This window comes from Camelus bactrianus, chromosome 3, assembly GCF_048773025.1.
Source record: "Camelus bactrianus isolate YW-2024 breed Bactrian camel chromosome 3, ASM4877302v1, whole genome shotgun sequence".
Lineage (NCBI taxonomy): Eukaryota > Metazoa > Chordata > Mammalia > Artiodactyla > Camelidae > Camelus > Camelus bactrianus.
In genome coordinates this window covers 98926912-98952925 of record NC_133541.1, presented here as the reverse complement: position 1 = coordinate 98952925, position 26014 = coordinate 98926912, and the positions used below count along the sequence as shown (strand labels likewise).

Here is a 26014-nt window from a genome sequence, read left to right as displayed (position 1 = left end):
GAAACAAAGAGAGAGACTACTGTGATTCCACCACCCATTCTGATCCCTGGACTTCAAACTTCTCTCCATTATAGTCACCTTCCTTGTTTGGGGGCCATGAGAATGGAGGTAGTCTGCGTAGGCCCGGCCCTGCACACTGATTCTAGCAGCTCAGCAGGCTTGAGCACAGAGCTAGTTCTCCTGGGAACGTGGTTCTCAGTTAGGGCTTTTCAAGGTTTGGGGACTGGGGGACACAGGATTTCCCTTCCCCACACACTTGTGCTGGTTAGACCTGTCTCAAGAAGGAAGCCAGGCTCCTGTGAGTGCTGGCAGCTCTGTGTCCAGCTGGACTCTTGGCTCATGCATTTCTTTATTCATTTTAAGACTTGAGCTTATTCTATTTTTAAGCATCTTAATCTTGGAGTACTTTATTAATATCTTTTTATAACTTGTGTCAGGCTCAATTGTAATTTATATGTTCATTCTGCAACATATCACTGATGCAATAGATATCCGTTGAACATTTACTATCTGTCCTCATGGTACTAGGCAGTGACACAAACTAGAATTATTCCTAGGCCCAGCTACTCACACTGGGCTCCTGGGTGTTCTATGGGAAAAGTGAGCTGTTCCCTGTCCTTTCCCACCCAGTCCCAGGGAAGTGTCTTATGTAGGCCTTTCTAATAAACTGGCACTACCTACTGCACTATTGCCCAGGGGTTGTTCTCCCTCCCTGGGCTACTAACCACTGTTTGCTCACGGTTGCAAAGTCAATTTCCCATTTGCTTGAAGTAAACATAATCAAGAAAACAGATTAACTGCTAGAAGCTCACATAATACATAGAAGAGGGAAAGGATCTCCAGAGATAAGTTGATTATTTGTTCTTATTTAGATTATCCTTTTCTCCACTCGGAAATGACCAGAAATCACTGTGTCTGGACTCTAAGGGAGCCCCCCTTCCCATTTGACTGGGCAGGGTAAGCAACTCTATGCAAGGGGAAGGTCTAAGAGATGATATCCTGGAAAGAGAATAGGATTTTTGCAGGCACCCATATCAGGCTTAAATTCCCAGTTCTACTACTTTTGTACCGTATGACCTTGCTTAAGTCCTTCAACATCTTTGAGTCTCAGCTTCCCTATCTATAAAAAGGGGAGGGGGGTGACAGTTATAACCTTAAAAAGTTATAAGTAAATATAATGTATATACAGCACCTGGCAGATATAAATGAGGTATTCAGTGGTAGAGCAGAATTAGAGCTGCAGATGACTTACTTTCAAAATAATTGGTCGTTGTCAATTCACACAATACATAAGTATATAAGTAGGTGACTTGTAGGTGGTCTATTCTGCATGAATTTTCTAAGGACTATTTATTGCTTGAGACTAGGCTTTGTACTCAGTGACACCAGTTTGATTTATTTTTACGCCCTACCACCTCTAAATTCTTTCTGATGATCCTTCCCCTACAAAGAAATTAAGCTATTGGGAAATCAAAGACAAATTTCAAAGTTCTATTTTCCTCTAGTTTAGAAGCAAAACCAGGCCTACAGCCATCTGTTCCAGGCGTCTCTCACGCCGGCGGAAGGATACCGGAGCGAAGGAGGTTTGTCCTGGTGGACGCTGAGCGGCGGGGCTTAACGGAAGCCGGAGAGGGGCGGGGCTGGTAACTCTGAGCGCGAGAAAGGGAGTGAGGCGGCTGCCGGCTGTTCTAGAAGACGGCAATTGGGCGAAGAGGCGAGTGTCGTAATAGCTACGCGCTCATGGCGAGTGACGGAGGCCGCCTTTTCTGCGTATCGGGAGCTGGTTGTCGCTGCGGCCGCCTGGAATTGTGGGGGTTGTGTTTGCCCCTCGGCTGCCAGGCGGGAAGCCGAAGGTAGGGGCCAGTGTGGGCCGCTCGGCCCTGGGCCTGGGCGGGGGGCTCAGGGCGCTGCCCAGGCCTCCTCCTGCCAGCGTCCCCGGGGCCTTCCCAGCGCTATTCCTAGGTCCCCTAGTGTCTCCGAAGTGGGCCGTACAACTAGGCCCTCAGTGTTTTCTGCAGACCTGGCCTCTCAGCCCAGGGGTCGCCTTCCCTGCCTTTCCCACTGTAAACGTCTCCAGTAACCCTGATAAGTGCTAGGAGATGAGGCAGTGGGTTTCCGAGACTGGCTTTGGCTCCGCAGCTGTTTCAGTTTTCTTCCCTGTTCCCTTTTCCCGGCCACAGTTTCTGCGTTTGTGTAACCGCTCCAGAACCTTGCTGGCGACTCTTCACTATAGGGAATTGCACCCTACCCGCGTCGTATTTCCATTCCTATTGTGTGTTTTCCTTTGCGTTAGGAGATGAAATACTTGACTTTAAAGTAGGGTTACAGACTTTGGTGTGTTTGAAATCACCCAGGAGGTTTTGCATAGCTCTGGGTTCTATTCACAGGAATTTTGGATAAACGGGGGCATGGGCACCTGGCGTCCTCCTCAGGTGGTTCTGATTCAGGTGGTCCTGAAATCCTCCCTCTGAAATTCTCTGCTTCAGAAGGCAGGAGAAAATGAAATTGGAACCCTATTTCAGGGGCTCCAGATGGGAAAGACAAGGAGTCAGTAAATGCTCAATATCTAAGAGGCCAGTGGGGGCTTCTTTGCACTATAGCAGCCAGAGGGCTTAAAAAAGTTAATAATAATTTAAAAAATATGACTTATATGTAAGATTAGTTTTCTAATAGATATTTAAAAATGCTTGACCTCCATTCAAGTCCAGCTGGCTTTCTGACCTAAATAAAACAAAATTGACAAACTACTTTGGGGGCTTGAGGAAGTTAGATTAAACCGAGTCTAGGTAGGCAGGAAAAGAATGAATCTTACATGTTGGCTAAGAGAAGAAACTGATGTTTATAAACACTTGCTTTGACAGTGTGAAAAATGCGTTGTTTTGTATCTGTCTGTTTAGCTCTCAACCCAATTAAGCTGTTTTCTTTTCTGGTAATAGCCAGATTTGGAGATTGGATAGGATTTTGATGGGAACCAGGGCATGAGGATATCAGGATTGATATCTGTATAACATGGATCAGGACTTGGTTTGGAGCTTCAATTGAGAGCATGGCCTTTAGGTTTTTAAGATCTTGCTACACCAGATTTGTTTTAACCTTTCTTTTGGATGTGTAGTGAATTTAATCTGCTAGTTAATGCATGTGTGGTTCTGATGAAATTGGCAACAGGAAAGACTTATTGCCCCATTATACAGATGGTGGGAATGGGGAATATGTTAGTAGGGATGTGGTAGCCCAGGAATGAGAAGTTGCCTTGTCTTCTGATTCTTGCTTTCTTCTCCTTCCCTGGTGTCTTTGAATGCCTCCTATTCTCTGCAGAGGCCGACTTTGAGTCCAGGTGTGTTTCATTGGCAGGAGAAAAGGCTAATTGCCCCTCACTCTGGCCTAGCTCCTGACGCTGAGGGCTGCCTTTTCTCTTGAGTGGCTCCTACCCTTCTTTCTTCTTTCAAGCTGCCGGGGAGAGGCCTCCACCTCCTTCATTTCACCCTTTTAATCGTGTGAATCCCATTATTTTGATTTCTCCTTTTCCCAGAACTCTTGAGTGCCCTTGCCTCCCCCAACCTGATCTCCATTGGCCTGGTTCTGTCTTCTAGGGCCCATGTGGCTGGCACTCAGTAAATGTTAGTACCTCTTCTGTTCTTTTCTGCCTTGTAGCCAGAGGAGACATAGTCCAAATTTACCAGCCATGGGAACGTTTGTGCGCCCACTTGCATTTCAGTCTCGGGTTGGAGGTGAGGCCGACTTGCATTCCTGTGTGTTCTGCTGGCATGAGGTAATTTCCTTCTCCTCCCTTAGCAACTTTTATCCGCTATTCTCTTTGCCTTTCTAAATCTTAGGGGTGGAGCATGGCAGCAGAAGCTGGCAAGTAGCGCCAGAAGTTGGAAGCCATCAGTGATAGTTCAGTGTTTACGGGTAGGTTGTTAAATGGATTGAGGGAAAAGCCTCTGAGAGTGTGATAGAACCTGGCAGGGGAGAGCTGAAGAAGCTTCTGGTGTCTGCATAACAGAGGCTCCTGGAGCTGGCTGCTTGTTCAAGTTTTGGCTCTGCTAGCTTTTGGTTTCAGGTCAAGGGGCATCCCTTCCAGGTGCCTCCGTTTCCTTGTCTGCGAAATAGTAGTAAGTAACAGTGGCCACTTGGTAGGGTTATTGTGAAGATTAAATGAGATAAATTGAAAACCACATAGCTCATTACCTGATGTGCATTAAACACTATTATCATTATATCACTTTTAGAATTTATAGATTGTAGATGCAGAGTGGAAAGGCATGTAACACACCATTTTCTTCCCCTTTCAAATGGTACTCCCCTAAAAAAAAAAGAGACTAAGTGAAACTGAAAAATAACAAAATAGGTTTCAAATAGACATTCCAGAACTTAATTCTCAATGAATGCTGTTCTCCTTTAGAATGGTATGTGTAGGTGTAAGTGGTGGGGGTTAAGGGTAGCATCACTTAAGAGATGTGGACTTTGTCCAAAGTAGTTTTTTTTTTTTTTAATTTTTTTTTGGGGGGGAGGAGATAATTAGATTTGTTTATTTTTAGAGGAGGTACTGGGGATTGAACCCAGGGCCTCTTGTGTCCAAAGCAGTTTTGAAAATCCACCTCTGAAATTGTCTTCAGAAACATTTTTGAACCATTTGAGAGATCAGTTTCATTAATACATGGTACCATACTGGTTTTTTTTTAACCCTAAATGGCATAGTTAAGCAGCCTTGTCAGCTGACTTGTCTTCAGATGAATTAACAGTTCGTTTTAAGTAGGCGTAGTTGGTTTTTGGTGTGTGTTGAGTATGAGTTTTGATTCTGAGTCTTATCACTTATTAGCCATATGACCTTGGACAAGTTATTTCACCTCTTGGGCTTGGTTTTTACTGCATAAAAATGGGAATAATACTTTGAAGAGTAGTTAAATGTAGTAATACATATGAAAGTCCTTGGGACGTGGGGATGCAGTAACTGTTTTCACCCTCAAAGGATGAAGGTTTGCTATTAATGAGAATATTCAGAAAGACATGATAGTCTCTAAAGGCAAGGATGGATGACTTCTAATTGTCATTTCATTATGTTTGTGGCCTCATGCTGACCTTCTCATCCTGCCTTCTATCTTTTTCTTCATTATCTATCCTTTCTTAAGTGAAGCTGTGCTGCAGAGGCTGTCTGCCAGTCTCTTGGAGTAAGCCTCTTTTCAGGAGAGCTAATCTGAACATACTTACAATGCCAACCCCTTGGTCATGGATTCCTGGGGATTTTTCTCTGGGGCTGCAGCTGGTGCTTAGATCATGCTCTGTAGTGCAGGCATCTCTAACTCCTGGATTTGGTGTCAATTTGGAGACCTGTCCTTATGGAGCTAATCTTTTCTCTTTCTGAGCAAGAACGAATACTTCATTCTTCTCTGAGTCGGCCTTAAGCTGTGAGCCTTAGTCGTCTGCAGCATAGAGCTTCTTACTTTAATTATATGTGGTCTAAAGAAGGAATATCCTGCCTTTTTCTTTGCTTCATTTACTTTCACCAAGGGTTTTACTGCTAAGTGGGGGAGAATTGCCTGTTGTCATTCAGGTGGGGCTTTGGGTAACTCCTGATTCCTAGCTTCAGTAATTGAGTTTGTCTTTGGGATAACAACCTCTTAAAAGATTCAAGCTACTCAGAACACATGTGAAGAACCTGCCAGAATTTTCTTAATTTGTGGAGGGTTTACACCTGGCATCCTCACTTGATGCAATTTTCTACCTAGGAGACAGAATCCAGGAGCAACTGACTATGTTTAGCATTGACTTGTAGTTCTTTCAGTTTCCACCAGGCAGCTCATAGACAAAGGTGTGGTTGTGTTGGCTGACTGTCTGCCCGCATTCTCCTAATAGTGCCCTAGTCACTATTTGAGGCATGGAGGATTGTCTTAGTTCAGTTATGGGCTGCTATGACAAAATACTACAGACTGGCTGGTTTAAATTACATTTATTTCCCACAGTCCTAGGGGGTAGAAGTGCAAGATCAGGGTGCTAGTATGATTAGATTCTTGTGGAAAGTGGATCGGCCCTTTGGACGTCTAATCGAGTGTTTCTCATCCTTTTGTTCATTATTACCTTTTGAGACTTTTCCCCCCCAATTGCCTCCCTCCCCCACCCTACCCCACCATGGAATTTTAATACCACAGGTTGACTGTGTCCGTTTATGTACTGTGGCCCTTTGGAGGGTCACAGACTGCTATAATATCTAAGATTTTTCTTCCTCAGGAATAATTTTTCACCCCTTTGGGGGAGACTTTGCCTTCATTGAGAATGCATGGTGTTACCCTGTATTCTGTCACTAATATATAGTCATCAAGGCTTGTTTCCTATCTAGAAGTTCCCACTATCACCATAAGCATTTTCAATGCCTCCAATACCAAACTGGTAAATCAGGAGAACGTTATCTCATCCAGTCCTCGCATCAACCTTGTAAGGTGGTTGGTATTTTACAGATGAGGTAACTGAGGCTGTGATCTGATTAAGATAAAAAAGTTTGATATAGCCAGTCTTTAAATCCAGTTCTGACTCCAAAGCTATTTCTGTTGCACTGTGCTGCCCACTCCCACCCCTCAAGAGTCTGCAGTCATCAACAGGTTATTTGGTCATTCAGCTTATTTTCTCAAAGCCCTATTAGGTGCCATGCCCAATTGAAAATGTTGGGGACACTGAAGTGAGAGTTCCTGCTGTTAAAGGGATAACTGAATTTTTCCAGGTTGAAGATACCTTAGAGATAGTGCCTTTGTTACCCTCTCCTGTTTGGACCTCTTACTAGATGGCTGGCTTTAGCTAATGGCTGTCATGGAAAGATTTGAGCTAGTTGGCCTTAAGGAAGGTGAAAGCTCTGGATTTGTCCTTACTACTTCCGTTTTCCAATCAGCAGAGCTGTTCGTAATCACTGAGCATGTCGTGTACAGAGTATAACCAAGAGGGTGCAGCAGGCCTAGTAAACTATTTGACCATTAGATGTTTGTGAGCATGATGATTTGTAAGAATGACATCTGCTTTGCTTATTGATAGTCCTAGTAATTCAGAGCAGAAGTTATTTGTCCCTTTCTGAAGTTATTCCATTTTGCCTGCCTCAAAGCCTAATAATGTTAAGAGAGTTGGAGAAGAAATGGAATTTGGGCAGAGGTGGTGGGAGGGATATTTTTTACCTGGATTTCTCCAAAGAGGCTGGAATTGAGTTTTTTCTTCTTTTTTAAAAATTGTGTGTGTGTGTGTGTGTATATATATTTAATTGACGTATGGTTGGTTTACAATGTCATGTTAATTTCTAGTGTTGAACATAGTGTTTCATTTATATACATATATTCCTTTTCATATTCTTTTTTATTATAAGTTATTACAAGATATTGACTAAAGTTCCCTGTACTGTACAGTAGAACCTTGTTTATCTATTTTATGTATAGTAGTTTCTGCAAATCCCAAACTCACAATTTATACCTCCTCCACTGGTAACCATGTTTGTTTTCTATGTCTGTGAGTCTTGTTTCTGTTTTGTAAATAAGTTCATTTGTGTCATTTTTTTTAGATTCCACATATAAGTGATATCAGATGGTGTTTTTCTTTCTCTTTCTGTCTTCGATTAGTATAACAATCTCCAGGTCCATCCATGTTGCTGCAAATGGCATTATTTTATTCTTTTTACGGCTGAGTAGTGTTCCATTGTATAAATACACCACAACTTCTTTATCCATTCATCTGGTGATGGACGTTTAGGTTGTTTCTATGTCTTGGCTGTTGTAAATAGTACTGCTGTGAACACTGGGGTTTATGTGTCTTTTTGAATTAGTTTCCTCCAGATAAATGCTCAGGAGTGGGATTGCTGGATCATATGGTAGGACTGTTTTTAGTTTTTTGAGGAGTCTCCACACTGTTCTCCATAATGGCTGCACCAAACTATTCCCATCAACAGTATAGCAGGATCCCCTTTTCTCCACACCTTCTCCAGCATTTATCATTTTGGACTTTTTAATGATGGCCATTCTGTGAGTTTATTTTTTATTGTTTTTATTTTCTTCCAAATGTTGGATTTTTGAGGTGTTGCATTTACCATCTGCTGCTCTGGTGTTTCTTTGGTCCTTCTTTCTCACAGCTGAGTCCAGGTGTTCTGGACTGGAAGTTGGAGTCTTAGCGTAGTGTTTCATGTTTAACCTGTGTAACATGTCACATCCACAGAGAAATGGAAAGGAGTATGTTTCTGAGGTCTGCTTGTTGGCTATATCTTGACTAAAGAAATTCTTGATCCTGCCTTTTAATTACCATTTATTAGTATCACAGACAGAGGAACACAGCAGTCAAATGAACTGATCCACGTCTAGCCACTTCCCTTTCTGCAAGTCACCTGCCCCTTCTGTCTTGTGAGAAGGAGGGGTTCTAGAAGATGGAAGTAGAATGAGAGATGCATCCCAAAGTTCTGGTGAGGAAGGCTTAATGCCAGTGGACTTTTAAACGGACATTTCTTTGCATTTTGGAATAGTTTCATGCTTATGCTTCTCATTTCTGTGAGGCTCCCAAGGAGGTAGCATCTTTCTGACCAAACTCTAGAAAACTGTCAGGCTTCAGTTCAGTGGCAGTAACATAAAGTAGGACAATCAATACAGACAACATTGATCGGTCATGCTTTGAATCCAGAGAGTAGTAGGCATTGGAGTCATAAGAGGCCAGCTCCTATGCAAGGTTTTGAGGTTGATTTTATGACCTTCCCCATCTCATACTCATGAGGATTGGATTTGATTATATTCTTGAAGCAAAGTCTCCATCCTTGGGCCCAGCTGCTGAAGTCTAAGATTATGGTGTTTCTGTGCTGGAAGAGATCATCCAAGGGGGTCTTTTTTTTTTTCCTTTCAATTTTTTGAGGCAGGGAGGTTATTAGGTTTATTTATTTATTCATTTTAATGGAGGTACTGGGGATTGAACCAAGGACCTCATGCATGCTAAGCACGCACTCTACCACTGAACTATACTGTCCCCTCCAGAAAGTCTTAATTTCATTGCAAACATCAACACTGAGTCGGCTTCATATCCAAGGGACTGCTGTTTGTAGTACCTTGGTGAGTGAAGAGTCGGGAGATACCCTTCTAGTTCTGTCATCACCTAGTGCTTCAGTTTTGCTTTCGATGGGTTCCTATTTTACTGACTATAAAACTGAGCCCCAGAGAAGTGAAATAGGCCATATATCTTTTTTAGGGCCACCAATGTGTTAGTGGCAGAGCTGAAACTCAAGCCAGAGGGCCTGCAGAGGGTGGCCTTAGAAGTTGTTAAAATTAGAGCCTTGTAAAGATGCAAGATGCTGTTGCAGTTAAAAGTCTCTAGGGACTAAGAAGGTCCTGCCTCCACTGACTGACTTGTTTATTAACTTAAAACTCTCACTGGTGAAGTTTTTGGCTGTCATGCTGATTTTTCTCATGTTCATGTTGAAGTGTGTTTCCTTTTGCTCTTACCCCAAAGGAAATAGATTTGAAGTTTCCACCTGTTTTAGAAACAATGAAAATAGTGCCCAGGCCAGACTGCTGTGAGTGTGAAGAATGGAGTCAGTGAACCACTGGACGTTACCTCATGACCCAAGCAAACCTTTAATACATTTCTGAAAGAAGAGAGTAAACGAATGAATGGTATGCCAGAGTGGTTTAAAACTACTCAGGGGTCAGGTCACTTGGTTTTATATTTTGCTATTTACTTACTAGTTATCAGATCGTTAACAGGTTACTTATTTTCTGTAAGTCTTGATTTCATGACCTGTAAAATGGGAATAGTAATAGCTACTTTAGTAGCTGTCTTAAATTGAGAGAATATATACAGAAAAGTGCTGCTTCTGGTACAGTGTAAGTGCTGTGTATACTATCAATAATGACAACAGCCGCAGTTTCCAATTCCTGACCCGAGACTTGGTTAGAGGGTAAGTTATGCAGACTGTGTAAGTATTACCTTAACAGACGCATCATTGTCTGACTTCTTCGTTGGTTGGCTTATTATTCTTATCAGTTACAGTGATCACAGGTAGCTCATGCTGAATAAGTAAAAGTTGGGAACAGCAAGGAATTTCACAACCTATCTGCCATTTCCTTCCTTACTTAACTTAGTTCTCACCTTTCTGAGGCTCTAACTGGCTGTCCTAGCCAGGGGCTTCTGTTTCTTGTTCAGTGTCTGACACAGGGATTTCAATGGAGCAGGTCTGGTTGGTCCTGAGCCTTCCTGGGCCCTCTCCTTGTCTCTTGCCTTCTGCTCTTCAGCCAGACATGAAGCAATTAGCTCATTAAGGGAACTCTGACTTCTTTGTCATGGCTTTTTTCTGATTTATATGCCCATTTCTGGCCTTGTGCAAGGTCAGGGAGCCACAGTCAATTATGTGATCCAGATTTTGTGCTCAACTTGGCTCTCTGCTTTTGAGATTTGCAGGTCGTTCAGTGTAGCAATGGAGGTGGAAGTAGGGGAAAAGCCCCTGAAGCTACAACCCCCCATTATTCTGATCTCAAGCTGAGTTTTTAAAAATCCTGAGCATCATGACTATAGCCTGTGCCTTACTTCTTTGAATGAAACAAATAGGGTAAAACCTCATTATTTCATTATTTGGGGGAAAGACCAGTCGGAATAGGTAAAAAAAAAAAAAAAAAAAAAAAGAAAGAAATTAAAATGTGTTTTCAAGGAAATGCCATTGTCTTAGATTTTGGGGCAAGCCTCTGCATTATCTTTGTCTTCTAGTCTTAGTGCTTCCTCTGTTTCCTGGAACTGCACCTGAGTTATTATAGGAGCTTCGTCCTATTTCCTCCTTTGGCTTCCTCCAGGACACTGTGTATTTCTGCCCCTTAGGGTCTTCCAAAATACAGTGCTGATTGGAGAACACTCATGTTTAGAAGCTTTCAGTGGCACCCACTGGCTGCTGAATAAATTCCAAATGTGTCAGTTGTTCTCGTGTTCCATGCCTATTGCTGCGTATCTCTGTCCACTTTAATTATATCATCTCCCATTACTCACGGGTACCCTTTGCTCCTGATAAACTGATCCAGGTGCTCCTCTAAGCATGCCTCATGTTTGCAAATTTGCCATTTCTTTTGTCCGGAGTACTCTCTCCTTAGTCTTCTACTTTATGCTGCAGATCTGCCTTCTTTAGTGAGCCTTGCCTGATACCTCCGCATCTGTATCCCCATAGCAACACTTTGATTACAGAATTCAGCATACTTTATCCTGGTTAGTGTTTGTGTTTTTTATTATATGACCTTCTCAGGGACATAGACATGCTTTATTTTGTGTTTCTAGCATAATGCTGAGTATAACATGGATACCATAAGTGCTTGTTGAATGGATGAATATGTGAATGCCTGAGAAATGGTAATAGTCCTGTTCAAATCCCATTTCTTCCCTGAGATATTCCTTGATCCCTAATCACAGTGAGTTTGGCATGTTCAACTCTCAGAGTCCTTTGTGTCTGAAACAGTCTGATTCTTTAAAGTAAGTCTTACCTTTCCGACTTGATTAGAAATTCCAGGAGGGCAAAAATGCATCCTTTATTTTTCTTTGTGTACCCAGCCCCCAGCACAATTCCTGGCACACAGAGTGTGTTTAATAAATGCTTTTGAATCCAGGAGTCCAACTATTTGGTCACCTGCTGTGCCTACCAGTTGATCAGCCTTCTCTGTCACTCACTGGCTAGGGGTCTCCAACTCAAAGATGTTTTCAGGTAGGAAACAGTGTGAGACAGCAGGGAACATTAGACTGTGCCAAACTGGAGTGCTTATGTGCTTCATGGGGGACATCTGCTGCTCAGCCTATTATTGCCATGGGTGAGTGCGGCTCTAGTGGTCTTTGCATCTCATACTGCAAGAGAAGCCAGAAATCCAGATTTTACTGTGAAATCTCCAGGAACTACCAAAGCACATCTGTGGACTAGATTTGACCTGTAGGTATCCATTTGTGACCTTTGGGTAGAGGCTGGAATTTCACACATTTAAGTTCCTTGTGGAAGAAGAAAGGGAAGGGAAGGTATAACCTGAAAGTATTTTAGGAAGTTTTTGTGAAGGCCTAGCTTTGGTTAAGAGTATCCTGTAATTTTCTATGGGTAGTGACTTAGTCTCTTGGGCTGAGTCCTACAGAGACCATGTATGGACTGGGTTTCATCTTTCCTTGTTTTCAATTCCCAGAAAGATGGTGACCTAGGGACTTAAGTAATTTTTGCCCTTTTTGCCCAGCCTCTGCTGAGGCAGGTTTGATGGTTGTTCTTGCTTCTGTCAACTTCTAAGGGCCTGGTGGTCAGGCTGTTCCAGCACAAAGTCCCAGAGACTGTTCCTGTTAATGGCTTCTCTGAGAAGGAGTTCTGGATGAACAAGCACAACAGAAAGGGAAATAGATTGTACAAAATCATTGCCTAAGTGTGGTCGGCCAAGGGGCAATGCAGTATAATAGTCAGAATGGAATCTGCACCTCCATGGAACCTCCTGCAGGACAGTATCTCATCCTCTGGCTGTCCTGTTCTTTTTGTAGTCTCTAAGGGCCCCTGACAGTGCTTACTGCTTGGCATTACTTTCTGGTTCTGAAAGTGTCACCACTAATGGTATCCCCATCTGAGGTAGAAACTAGCTGATTGAAATATCTAGAAGAATACATGAGAAACTGAAAAGAGTGTCTTTGGTGAGGGCTCCTGGGTGGCTGGAGAATGGGAAAGGAGGGAGACTTAATTTTCACTGTATATCTTGTGTGCTTTTTCTAATTTGACCTATGTACATATATTGTTACATTTTTTTTAAAGTACCTAAGCAGACCCAAGTGTGATCATCTCTTCAAATTCTGCTCTGTTCTTACTTTATTCCTAAAACATGGGTTTCTCTGCAAACACCTGGACCCAGTCACTGTAGACTGCCTTTTAAAGGTGACAGCCTTGCCTCTTTGCCCCCAGAAGTGTTTCAGGGTTTCTCACCTAGAGATCTTTGGAATGATAAATAGGCTTAAAGTATGTTCAACATTTTACTGTTTTTAAATGGCTTTCAGATACATTATTTTATTTGATCCTTACAACATCCCCATTTTATAGAGGTGGAACATTGAGGTTTGGAGAGTCTAAATGACTTACTTGAGGTCATACTGCTAGTCAGGGTAGAGCCATGACTAATCCAGCTTGCCTTACTTTTTGTATTCATGCTTCTTGCTGTAAGTTCTTATGGCAGTGAGGTAGTCTTCTCTTTTTGGAACTCTCTTACAGGTTTCCAGAGCTATTCAATTGGGGCAGTAGTGGAGCTTTGGTGTTTCCTCTTAGCTCTAGCCTTTTCCTCTTTAGGACTCTCAATTACCTTAATCTGTCGTCTTTGGGGGAAAAAGGGTGAGTAGTAGGTTTCTCCATTTTCTAGATAAGGTAAATTAAGGCTCCAGTGGGGTGATACCTTTTAGGGAAGCCTAAATTGACAGTCTGATTTCCTTTTCTTTGCTGAGTATTCATGCTGCTATTAGTCAGAGGGCTTTGTTTCCAGGTTACAAATCTTTTAGCAAAGAAGTAAGTGTGGAATAGAATTGAAAGGACTCGTATAGTCCTTGGATATAATTTAATGTTCCACATCCCAGAGAGAGTAAAGTGCACAAGATGGATTTGGATTAATATCCTGACAGCATATGGCTTGGCATGTAGGGCACTCCTGGGAGACCCTTCTCACCATACACAGCCCACCTTTGCCGAGTGACCTCTTCCCACAGGTCTTCCCAGCAGCTGTTGTGCACCTGGGTGAATCATCAGCTTCCTTACGTGTTGAAAAAGACAATTTTAACTAATGAAAGCCCTCATATGGGAGGCAAAATAAACAGACAACCCTGAAAGACCGTGTATTTTAGTACTTCTTAGCTTCCCCTGGGTTTGTTCAGGGTATTCACATCCATTAGAAACACTGGCTGGTCTCTTCAGAATGTAATGTTGAAAATCGTCTTGCCCTTTCTGCTCTACTGCCCCTGGTGTCACGGATGTGGAATGTCTCTGGAAGCTTCAGAAAGGCTGTGAGCACTATGGAGGGAAGGCTCAATTGCTTCTAAGAACCAAATAGACTTTTCGCTGCCGGACCGTCGCCATCATGGGTCGCATGCACGCTCCCGGGAAGGGCCTGTCCCAGTCAGCTCTGCCCTACCGCCGCAGCGTACCGACCTGGCTGAAATTGACGTCTGATGACGTGAAGGAGCAGATCTACAAACTGGCCAAGAAAGGCCTGACTCCCTCACAAATTGGTGTGATCCTGAGAGATTCACATGGTGTTGCACAAGTACGTTTTGTGACGGGCAATAAAATCTTGAGGATTCTTAAGTCCAGAGGACTTGCTCCTGATCTTCCTGAGGATCTTTATCATTTAATTAAGAAGGCTGTTGCTGTTCGGAAGCATCTTGAGAGGAACAGGAAGGATAAAGATGCTAAATTCCGTCTGATTCTGATTGAGAGCCGTATTCATAGGTTGGCTCGCTATTACAAGACCAAACGAGTCCTCCCCCCCAGTTGGAAATATGAGTCATCCACAGCTTCTGCCCTGGTTGCATAAATTTGTGTGTACTCAAGCAATAAAATCATTGTTTAAGTAGAAAAAAAAAAAAGAACCAAATAGAAATCCTTGACTTTTTACCTTTTCTATTCTTACTTAAATCAGAATTAGGTTGCCTTCAAAGAGAATTATGGGCATTACTGACACAACTCAGAGTACTCAGAGGCTCCTGGTACCTCCTTTGCAGTCTGTGAAGAGAACTTGTTGGGGACATGCAGAGATCACGTTCAGGTTATCTTTTCCTCATCCAGCCCTAACCTTTGCTATGCTAGAGTTGTCCTAGAGGTACGTACCAGCTGATGGCTTAGTCAAGGCCTCACTAGTTGGCAGCTTTGTAGGTCTGGAAACTCAGTTCATCCAGGTTTAAGTTTCAGTGGGCTATCTCAAGCATATGAAATTCGTGAGACCATCAAGCCACTGTTCCATTTAATTTATTAACTCTAAGAAACATGACTACCAAGTTTATTTGTATGGACAGGTAGGAACACTGTTTCCACCATAGGAAAGGTGAACCAGGAGCCAATTCAGCCCTGGAGGAAGTCAAGGTTAAGTATCGTGGAAAGCTCTTAGCCATAGGTCAGATATACCCATATTTAAACCATGTACTAGCTGCGAGACTTCAGATGAGTTACTTAACCGCTCTGCTCCTATTTCTTCTTTTGTAAACCTCCCCCCCCTGGGGGTTTTCAGAGATGTACATAGTAAGCACTCGGTAAATATCTTGTCCTCTTTATTCCCCTCTCTCCTTCCATCTTCTCTTCTCTCCTCCCAGCATTGTCCTTCTAGGGCTGTGTCTGTATTCTGACCAAAATACACTCGTCAGTCTCTCAGGCCACCAGGAATGTATTGGAGAGTAATTCATTCTTATTCTCTAGGTTCCTCTTTATGTATCCTTTGCAGACCGCAGCCCTTCTTTTACCACAGGTTACAGTAGGCACAACTAGATTCTGGCTCTCTTCAATCTGTTCCAACCTAAGGAATCTTTGTGGTTACCCTTCAGTCTGCAGTTCTTTGCTGAGCACCCACTGTGTGTCAGGTACTGCTTGGCCATGGGGGTATAGTGGTAAGTGAGACAGATATGATCTCTGCCCTCAGAAACACCTTTCAAAACCCCCTCCTCATATGGGTTACTTCTGTGGATGATGATCTTACTCATTCTTTTTTGCTTCATACTAATTTTCTTCTGAGTGCAGTCTTCTCTCTAGACCTAGGAGACAGTGCCCCTTTGTACTGCCTGGGCCTTGCCTGCTGGCTTGCCTGTTCCCAAGTGGTGAGAATAGAGGGCTGAGGTTGAAGGAAAAAGCCCCGTGGGCTACTACTGCCTCAGCCACACATGTCCTAAAGGCCTGCACTTGGCACTCTTGAATGTTCCTTTTCTCCTTGCACACAGATTATAGTGTTCACTGGTAATTTAAATTCAGATAACCTTCCGCCCCTTCTCTGCCTTAAAAAAAAAAAAAAAAAAGAGCCCTGTGTATTACAGGGTGGAGAACAAAGTGGGGCAGCCCTGGTCTCCTGGTGGGGTTTGTTTTATCATGTGTGTTTTTTATGCAGCCTCGGTATGGGTTGCCTTTCCTTTAATAAGGCTAATGTGTGATTTAGGCATATTGATATTCTGCAGTCACAGAATCTCACATCTTTCTTGATTTTGTCATAAGTAGTGTGACAGGTGGATTAAATAGTCTGACAAGAAGTGGAACTTGCTTCTTCACTTTGGACTCCAGACTGCATCCTGGCCCCTAGGGACCCTACTTAAAGAAGGCCTAGCAGCCAGGTTGATGGGTTTCTCAGTTTCAAAATAGGGGCCTGAAGATAGTCCTCTGCTCCCCTTTCCTCTCCCTGTTGCCAATTTTACCAGCAGTTGCCAAGAAGCGTGTATAGGGAAGCAGGCAGAATGGCTCTCTGGACGCCATTTATTTGAGAACTTCCAGCAGAGAAGTGTGTTTTCCTCTCCTTTTTCTCTTGTGGTGGTGTGTAGCATTGTGATTTGGCACTGCTTGTACGTCTGTAATACTGAGTCCTGTACATGACTCCTCTGGCCCTGTAGGGGTTTTCAACAATAAATTGCTTGCTGCTTGGTGTTTCCCCCAAATTCCATCACCTTCCCAGAAACGGAGGAGTGTGTCAACAATTAGGGACCTAGTGGAACTTCTGTTTCAGTCACTGTGACCACTGGAAGTATGGTGGTTGAGCCCAAATAAGCCATGTTTCCCACTGCTGCTGGGGCTGGGCATTTGCTGCAGTTGGTTTTAGCTTTAAGTGTCACACTAGAGGCTTCATTGGAAAGGAGAGAGCACTGTGTAATTATTGCTTATGTACCAGTTAAACCTATCAGCCAACAGATGTCAAGTGCAGAGAAAAAGTGCAGTAATGTTATTATAATGGCATAATAGTTATAATAATCAGCTGGCATAGCATTTGATAAGAAGCAGATCCTGAAATGAGTGCAAGGTAGGGGTTAACCTTGAACTACAGTACAATGAATGGATGCTTAACCTTGTAAGAGATGCCGTGTGGATGTGGATGATTCAGGTATAGAGTTTACCGCCACTGCATAGGTAGAGGAGCTATGGAGACTTCAGCTGGGGTTGTCTGCCCTGCAGGTACTGCCTTATGGTGTGATGGAGCACACACCATCCTTTGATTTAAGGTTCTCTGGGTTGCAGGATTACAGTCCTAGCACCCAGCAGCAGTGGCTTCTGGGAAAGGCAGAGACTTCATCCCTATGGGCCCATTTGGGATTTTTAGAAAATCTAGCCTCATCCTCATAGCTATAGGTGATGAGCTCTGCTCCTTATAGTGAACTGTCTCCATACCTAGGATGTGGGGTTGTACCTCAGTTATATACATACTAATTGTGGTGGGCTGTGCTCGCAGAAGGCAGCCTCTCCTTGATGTAGCTACGTTCTCACTCTGGTTAGGAAGGTGGTGGTGAAGGGGTGAGGAGCAGAACTGGGTGCATAGATGACCCACAAAGGCAGCCCTGGGGTGGGAGAAAAGAGTGTGTGGATTCATGCAGACCTGGGTTTGTTCCTGACCTTGTCATTCACTAGCTGTTGGACAAGTTGTTAAACCTCGTTGAAGCTCAGCTACCCTTCTTTATGTGTGCTCATCTGTGCCTTATTTGTTTCTCCCTAGCAGCCCTGTCTGAATTACCTATCACTGTGCCTGCCATTGAATAGAACTCAGTAAATGCTTCTGCTTCCTCCACCTTACCCTACCTGCCTATCCTAAAGAGTAGAAGGGCATAGACAAGACCCTTCTGCTTGTAAAGTGAATTTTGGTCTCAATTAGAGCTTGGTGTGAATTTCTTCAGGCATGGGTGTTGCTTCTCTGAGCTACAATCTGTAGAGCTCTTCCGAAGCTGCCTCATCGGGGGATTTTTGATATTTAATGTTTGTGCACATCTTTGCTTCATCCAAGGAGTAAAAGATGGGGTTTAAAATCCCTTCAGGGAATGGTGTACCTGCTTCTATCTCAGCCTCCTGCAGCCCTCCTCCTTTCCCGTTTTTTCCTTTGGGTGGGTCACTTGGGGGTACTGCTCTGAGGAATACTTGTTTCTTGCAGAGTCTGCTAGTTGTTTGGCTCAGTCTCTTTACTGGGTAAAGGTTTTTGTGTTTCTGTACGACTGGGACTTTGCTGTGGACTTTTATTTTGGAAGCTTGGAGCACGCAGAAAAGGTGATATCTATTTAGACTGTTTTTGGCTGTAAGCCAGGTTATCACTATGGCTACCACCAGTCTAGAGAATGGCAGGACATAGAAAGTAACTTCTGGAAGAAATTTGGGAAAGAGGAAGGGGGAAGGGGAAGAATAATTTGCCTTAAGGTCATAAGAGGTGAACAGCTTCTCTAAGCAGAACCATTTGATTTGTACAGGTCTTCATTTTCTTTCTCTCTGAAATTTTCTTTCAGTCAATAAACATATAGTGTCTGTTATATTCCAGACACTATGGTCAGCCCTGAGATATACTTGTGACCAAGTCAGATACAGTTCCTGCTCAGAGTATTGATGAATATAGACATAATCAAATTATAATCATACACGTAAATGTAAAATTATAATTGTAATCAATGTGTGGAAAGAAAGGAATGTGGTTCCATGAGAATTTTTGACTTGGTCCTGGGGTTAAGAGGGTATCAGGTAATGCTTCCTTGAAGAAGTGACATTTGAGTTAAATTGTGAAGAACAAACAGGTGTTTACTAAGCAAAGTGACATGTGGTTGAAGAGCTTTTCAGGCTGAGAGCTCAGCTTTTACAAAGCCGCCTGAGTGGGGTAGGGGTTGAGGGGTGCAAAGAAGCATAACTTCCATGAGGAACTGAAAGAAATTGTGGCCAGAGCACAGAGAGTGAGAGGAGATAGGTACAGGTGAGGTTGGAGGGATTGGCAAGGGCAGGCCTGGTCAGCCACGGCGAGGTATCTTGCCTTGATTGGAAGAGCAGGAAATCCTTTGAAGGGTTGTTAGTTGTGGTTGTGGTAGTGAGATGATTGAATTTGCAGTATGAACAGATCATTCTGTCATGGTACATTAGATGGATTTTGATGAGGGATTGAGAATGAAGACCAAAAAAAGAAAAATTACTGTAATAGGTTACTTGTTTTCCTTCAGTCAACTAAATGGTAGTCTTGAGATTGGACCCTGTGAAGTGTTGCCTTGCTCCTCCTGAGTCAAGTCCTCTCTCAGTGCCCACTGACAGTGTGGTGTTGGGGCCACCTGGTCACTCAGCAGATGTGGTGGCTCAGAGTGCTGGCATTTGGCATCTTTACACCTTCCCAGAAAAAGGCCTGGAGGTTTCAGACCTGTCACTTATTAACATATGACAGCAACAGAGCACTTCGTAACCTGTGTCTTACCATCCCTCTGTTGGTTGTCACTACTGGGCGAGGGCTACCCCTTTCACCTTGGACCACTTAAGACACTGACACAGGCACCTCCCTGAGATGTGATACGCCAAGTTAGCAAAGCCAACACCTGAGGTTCTTAACACTCAGTTCTGGTTGATGTTGGTGTGCACATTCTCTCTTGGTAGCAGCCAATGTCTAGGGGCCAGAAATGGGCTGTAATTATTCTTCCCACTGTGTAACCAGGAAGACTGAGGTATAGGAGGGACCTGTGGTATAAAAAAGCCTCGGTCAGTGTCACACGCTGTCAGACCAAGTGCTAGGTGTGTGGAAGGCGGTCCTAGACCCCAGACCAGAGCCCTTCCTCAGCTATACTGTGGCCTTGCCCACGTCTCCTTCCACTTACACAGCTGGAAGGCCATGGTACATAGTGGTTAGGAACATGATCCTTGGAATTGGGCAGACCTTAACTAGGAATCTTTGTTCCACTCCTTATAAGCTATGTGATCTTGGACAAGTTACTTCACTTCCCTGACCCATAGTTTTCTTTCTTTTTTTTTTTTTTTTTTTTACATTTTTTATTGATTTATAATCATTTTACAATGTTGTGTCAAATTCCAGTGTTCAGCACAATTTGACCGATAGTTTTCTTAGCTCTAACTGGGGAAATAATAATAAGTATCTACCTTGCAGGGTAATTGTTGTGAATTATCAGTTAGAATATATGAAAGGTGCTTAGGTTCCTTCACAGGATAAATGCTGAGTAAAAAGTGGTAATGATTGTTGGTAGTTTATTTGGCTAACTTTTGTTTGTCTTACATGTCTGGTATGTGTTGGGCTCCATCCTAGGCATGGCATAAAGAAGTCCTGGTCTTGAGGTGCTCAGTTTTCTTGTCACTTTTTCTGCTATTTGTCTGGTTCTGCGTGATCACATTTCAGTAAAACAAGGAATCACCTCGGGAGGGTCCAGATCAGATATCCACTTGGTGATGCTTTGTCTTCCTCCGGGCCTCTTCTTCCTTCTGTGGCCCATAGCCTCCCACATGCTTTGATTCCTGTTTGCTCCCTTCTTGGGAGTGGAGGGTGCTCAGCTCTTGGTAAGGTAGCCCTGCTTTTTGATAGGACTGCACCATCTGGAGCAGCCTTCTCTTTTTGCTGCTGCATGAGTCTCCATTTTTGGTGGTGAACATTCCTGGCTCCTATTCCTTAAAACACTCTACTGTTGCTGCTACTTTTCCTTTGTAAAATATTGTGTAAGGTAGTTGACATAAAAGAGACCATGAAAAATAAGCTGGGTTGTGTTTTCTGTAAAGGTTTGTTCAGTATTGAGTTAGTGAAATAAAATGCTCTCTGGTAGTCTTGAGGGTGGGGAAGGAAATGACCTTTGTAATGGGATTGTATTTGATGGAGGTCTTGGGGAAAGTTGATTTATTTGATTCCTGGGTGGGTGAAAGTGAGGATGGGGGAAGGACAGAGCCTTTCACATTTTCTGAACTGGAGCCTATATTCGCTGAGAAGATGAGATGATGTGTTGGTGTAGAGTATCTCAAGCTGGATATGCAGGCCCTGACCTGTGCCCATGCTTTCTTCCTCATTCAGGGGGGTAGGGGTTTGTATGTCTCTTGATGAGTTAGTATGTCTCTTCATTCACTCACCATTTAGTAAGCTATGTGCAGTGCATTCTGTAGGAAGAAATAGAATTCCTTTTCTGCTAATTATTAGTTTTTGACCCTATCCTGGAACTTCTGTGACTGAACTTTCCTCATCTGAAAAAGATGCTGGGGCAGTTAGGATGAAACGAGATAATGTAAATCGTGTGCCTGGCATGTGGTAGGAGCTCAGTGAATCATGAGGATTCTAATGCCTTCAAAGAACTCAAACCTCATCAGGTAGAGAAGCCAGTTGGGACCAGAGGTGCTGGGAAAGGCTGGCCAAGGGCATGGAACTATGAGATTGGAATTGGGTTGTTAGGGAATATTCCTGGGTAAGGTGTTTGGAGTCAAGCCCCAAACTATGTTCCTCACTGGGGAACATGAGAATAGATGGAAAGCAATAGACAGGAGGCTTCAGTGGTAACCCAAAAGAACTATTGTCTCTTTCTTCCCCGTCAGGAAAGGGGTTGGAATTGTTAGAGCAAAGTGGCTGGGGCCCCGGCTCTTTTAAGTCACAATGACCCGGGTTCCAGCCCTGACCCTACCATGTACATGCTGTGTGGTCTTGGGCAAGTCACTTCATCTCCTCTCTGAGTTTTGGTGTCCTCATCTGTAAAATAAAAATCTACCTGTAGTATTGGGTGAGGATTGAATAAAATAATGTATGTATAATAGTTGGCACAGTGCCCTTCACATAGTACGTATTCATTAACTTACAGATGAAGAATTTCTCTTAGGAAAAGAAACTCTTCTGAACTTCTGTAGCCAGATAAATTTTTTGAAAAGTCAGTCTACATCCTGGAATTAGTTATCAACATTCCACAGTAAGTTCTTAAGGAGCACACAGCTCTCCTGCCTTTCACTGTCTGCTGACGTACCATCATACTTAGAATAAGTTCTAAACTCCCTTCCCTGGTTACAGACCTTTACTGAGCAGATCCTTGCCTGCCTGCCTTGGCAGCCGCATTTCCTGCACTCTTCCCCTCACCTTTATGTTTTGACCACAGTGACCTTTCTGTTCATCATGTAGAAGTCCTTTGCTCCAACTGTTGCCTGGAATACTCTTCACTCATCTTCACTTAATTGGCCCTTGTCATTCAGATTTCATTTCTGCTGTTACTTAGGAGGAAGGTCTTTCCTTGTCTCCTGTATAAAGTAACCAGTTATGTCACCATAACAGCCATCTGATAATTTTTCTTGTTTGTTTGCTTCTTGTTGACTCCGTTTTTCCTCTACCACAATGTAAGTTACATGAGAACAGAGACCATGTCTGTCATGTTCACAGCTATATTTCCAGAGGTATGAACAGTGTCTGGCATATAACAGATGATCAGAGAACATTTATTGAACGAATGAGCTTGTGAATGAGAATGGATTTTTGGTATTACTTAGGCTGGGTACATAGGTTCTCACATTCATAATGCTTTGTTTCCTGAATAAATGTAATCAGGATGATTTTCTTTCTTGTATATTACTTATTAAATGTCCTCCCCCTTCCCCTCAACTATTAATTGGAACCTTCTAAGGAGAGGCTATTTTTCTCTGGCTTCATTTTATGTAGCTTGCTTTCTTCCTGGCTTTTTGTTATTGGAAAGGGGAGTTTGTGGTTATTGGGCTTTGGGCATTGATTTTTAGGTTTTCTGTTATACGGAAGCAAGCTTTAGTGCATTTACTTGGAATAAAACAAACACAGAAGCTCACCAGGATGGCAAATTTATCTCACGCTGATTTTCTACTGACACTTTTTACAATATTACCTAAGTACTTAGACAAGGGCGTTAGACGAGAATTGACAAATTGACAATGGACAGATAGATACAAATTCACAGAATGTGAGTGAGTAGCAGGGTGAGACATGGAGCGGGCAGAGGGAATAGTGCTTCTCTTTTCTGGCAGTGCCCTGCTTTTCTCATGGGAAATACTAGTGTTATGAGTGAGACTCTGGTCCAGTTGACTGTTCCCCTTGCAGAGGGCCTGTAACCTAGGGAGCTGTAGGCTGTGTATAGGCTCAGTGCTGGTGTGCCCACCTGGTAGGTCCTAAGCAGTCTTTTTTGCTTTGTGAGGGAAGCGCTCCAAGCTCCTAGATTAAGGAAGGTGCAGAACTCCAGGCACCTTTGTAAGTGTTTGGATCCTAAATGTTATTAGTGCTCAAAGACCTGGTCCTGGATTTAGAGAATGAAATCCCAGGCATGTATATGAGCAGGAGAGGGTGTCTGGAGCAGGGTAAGCTAGCAGACATGGGCTTACATTCCTAAAAAAGGTTCTGTGTTTATTGAGAACTGTAGCCCTGCAGATACTGGTCTTCATTCATTTCCAAGGCCCCCTTTCTCCCACTCACAGCTGCCTTTTCTGTCTCCTTGTCTAACCACATGGTTATATTAACCTACCTTAGATATTGTTGAGTGTTCACTATCTATAAAGCTCAGTAAAGGAAAGACATTGGACAACTCCTTGTCAGTTGTCTCCTTTGCTAATTTTCCTCCTTTGAAGGACTTATCCCTGTGGCTAACTCAGGGTATTTGGTCACTCTTGCTACTACTAAGTCAGCGTCTTAACTTGATACTATTATTATTGACCGTCCTCCATCTATCTGGGACCATCTTTAATTTATGTTTAAAGTTACCTAGAAGCCCACTTGTAGTGAATCCCCCTAACTCAGTTTTTTTATGTAAGAATTTCGGCTATAAGCCAGCAAGACAAGTATTTGGAGATTCTGGTACCAGAAGGTGGCTTTTTTGGTAGAACAGCAAGTGGCTCTCTGAAGCAGCTTTCTTTTGGCTCAAAAAGCATTACTTCTCACTTCTTTCACCCCCTCTCTTCCAGTTTTTCCTGAGGTGATGATCATCTCTACTCCTTTAATCTCTCTCACTTGCTGTATTTCCTGACCCTTCTGTTGTTTCTGCAATTCTTGTTCAAAGGAGTGTTTTCTTTCAGAATTTTCACAGCTTTCTTCTGGACAGGATTATGGGTAACATGTTATTAGGCTCCATCTCCGTTTCCCCCAGGCTATATAATCTGTTTTTCTGTGTGTGTGATTGTAGAAATTTGGGATGGGAAAAGTGCACTGTTATACTCTCCCACCCCGTTTTGACTGTAATCCATGATTCTGAGTCATTTAGAGGTGGATCAGCCAGGGAGTCCCCAAACCAGGGATGATGATGGCCTAAGTTTCAGGTAGCTTGTTAGGCTATCTATCTACTTATTTATTTATTTAGATTGAGATGTTTTTTAATTTGGGTTTTTTTTGTTTGTTTGTTTCAGTTTATTTTTTGGTTAAAAAGTAAACCAACATGTATCTCTTTTTATTTTTATTTGCATTGATTTTCTTTTCTTTCTATAAATCCTGAGTGAGAACTTCAAAATCATTGGCCAGTCTTTGTGTTCAAAAGGATTTGAAGGATCAGGCCTCCCAGTCCTGTCCCCATTTTCTTCACCTGTGCATCTGGTAGACTAATAGACTATGAGAAACAGCTCTCAAATGTCTCTCTTCTCTTACACATGCTTGCACACACATGAACATGTTCATTTTCTGAGGAATGAACACGTCTCTGAGAGGAATCCATCTTGTTTCATGCAAATGCCCTCCATTACAGCAAAATTCAGGAGACTTTGAAAAAGGTAGAATTAGTGAGGTTTATTCCTCCCTCCTCCCCAAAGGCCTCAAAGCTCTTAAAATAGACCTTAAAAAACCTGCTACTCAGAGCTTCAGCTCTGAAGGCAGACAAATTGCAAACCTGGTGCAGTAAGACTCCTCTCTTCTGATCTTTTTCCTTTTTCTCTCTCAATTTTTTTTTAACATCCCTTTTCATGGTCTTACCTAGAAGGTTGATTCAGTCCTTCCTTGCCAGCTCTTAGCAGGAGAAGCAGCAGGGCTTTGAGCCTTAATTTATGGTTTACATTTCTTCTCCATTCCCTTTCTTTGCTACCTCAGTTTCTCATCCTGACCCCTACCCCATTAGAATGGACAGTGTCCTCTTATGTGATATGTAGCTTTGGAATTTGATGTCATCAGTACTAGCCTAGTGATTTGGGTAGAATTTGGGAGCCTGTTTTGTGCATGTGCTGCTAGATGAGGAAATGGGTTTTTTTTTTCTCTTTTGGTACCATCTTTCTTTTGCCTTGCCTGTCTAGCCCCAGTGAGCTCTGTTGCTAGGGGAAATGGAGAACTCTTTATCTTGATTAATTCTGGGGTATTATCTATGAAATTACAAAATAGCGTTTCATAGCAAGAAGTCAGAGTTTCCCTGCAGCTCCCATGGAAGGAGCAGACCTTTCAGTTACATTTTCAACATCTTTGGGGGTCCGTTTGAAGAAAGCTGAAGCAATAATTAGGACTAAGCAAAGAAAATGAATTTGGAGCCAGAGTATTTTAATAAGAAGCTTGAAAAAACAGAATCTTTTGATACATAATAAATAGGAGCTTGAGCTTTGTTTTCTTCTTACTTATTCATTCTCTTTTTGCATTATTATTATTTTTGGTTTTCTTCCCAAGACTTGGAGACTCTGTTATTTCCTTGGTAGTAGAATGAGGATCTTGTTGGTGACAGTCTGCTGAGATTTAGGCAGGTAGAGGGAGCAGAAGTGGGCTTGCTTCGGGTACTGCTAAATCCAGGGGTTTTGGTTCATCTGGAGAAGGGGTAAACTTCCTTTCATTTTTAGATTCATTTGTATTCCCCCAAGGAGTCCTTGGAACTGACTGTATTTTCCAGATGATTCTTTCTGAGAAATGAGGAATGAAAGAAATTTCCTGGATGATTCAAAAGCATTTTTGCTAGTCTTCCCTAGCAGTTAGAGCCTCAAGCCAAAGATATGTAGGTTTGTCTCTGTAAGATCTTTTCTATGTCACAGTAGTAAGGCCCCCAATTCATTTGGGAGCCAGGTGGTTTGATATAGTTAAGATCTTGGGCTTTGGAGTCAGATTTGCTTTGTAATTCTGCTTTGCCCCTGAATAGCTCTGTGACCTTGGAAAAATGACTTTACCCCTCTGAGTCTTAGCTTTCTCTTATGTAACAATATAAC

At 42.8% G+C, this 26014-nt stretch overlaps 2 protein-coding genes across 3 annotated transcripts in view; both read left to right on the top strand.

Annotated features, from left to right (window-relative positions):
• The first annotated feature begins 1653 nt into the window (after positions 1-1653).
• Positions 1654-26014, top strand: part of SIL1 (SIL1 nucleotide exchange factor) — a 210386-nt gene continuing 186025 nt past the window's right edge. The window contains exon 1 of one of the 2 annotated variants that reach the window (XM_010971698.3): positions 1654-1853. In XM_010971698.3, coding sequence (XP_010970000.1) covers positions 1741-1853 — 113 coding nt within the window. In that variant the 5' untranslated portion in view covers positions 1654-1740. Of the gene's footprint in view, positions 1854-3661; positions 3770-26014 lie in introns of those variants that run through there. The other variant, XM_010971699.3, reaches the window with a different exon arrangement.
• Positions 14010-14553, top strand: LOC105082175 (small ribosomal subunit protein uS15-like). Its single transcript, XM_045507930.2, has one exon. It carries the CDS (start codon positions 14046-14048, stop codon positions 14499-14501), a length of 456 nt encoding a protein of 151 aa, XP_045363886.1. The 5' UTR covers positions 14010-14045; the 3' UTR covers positions 14502-14553.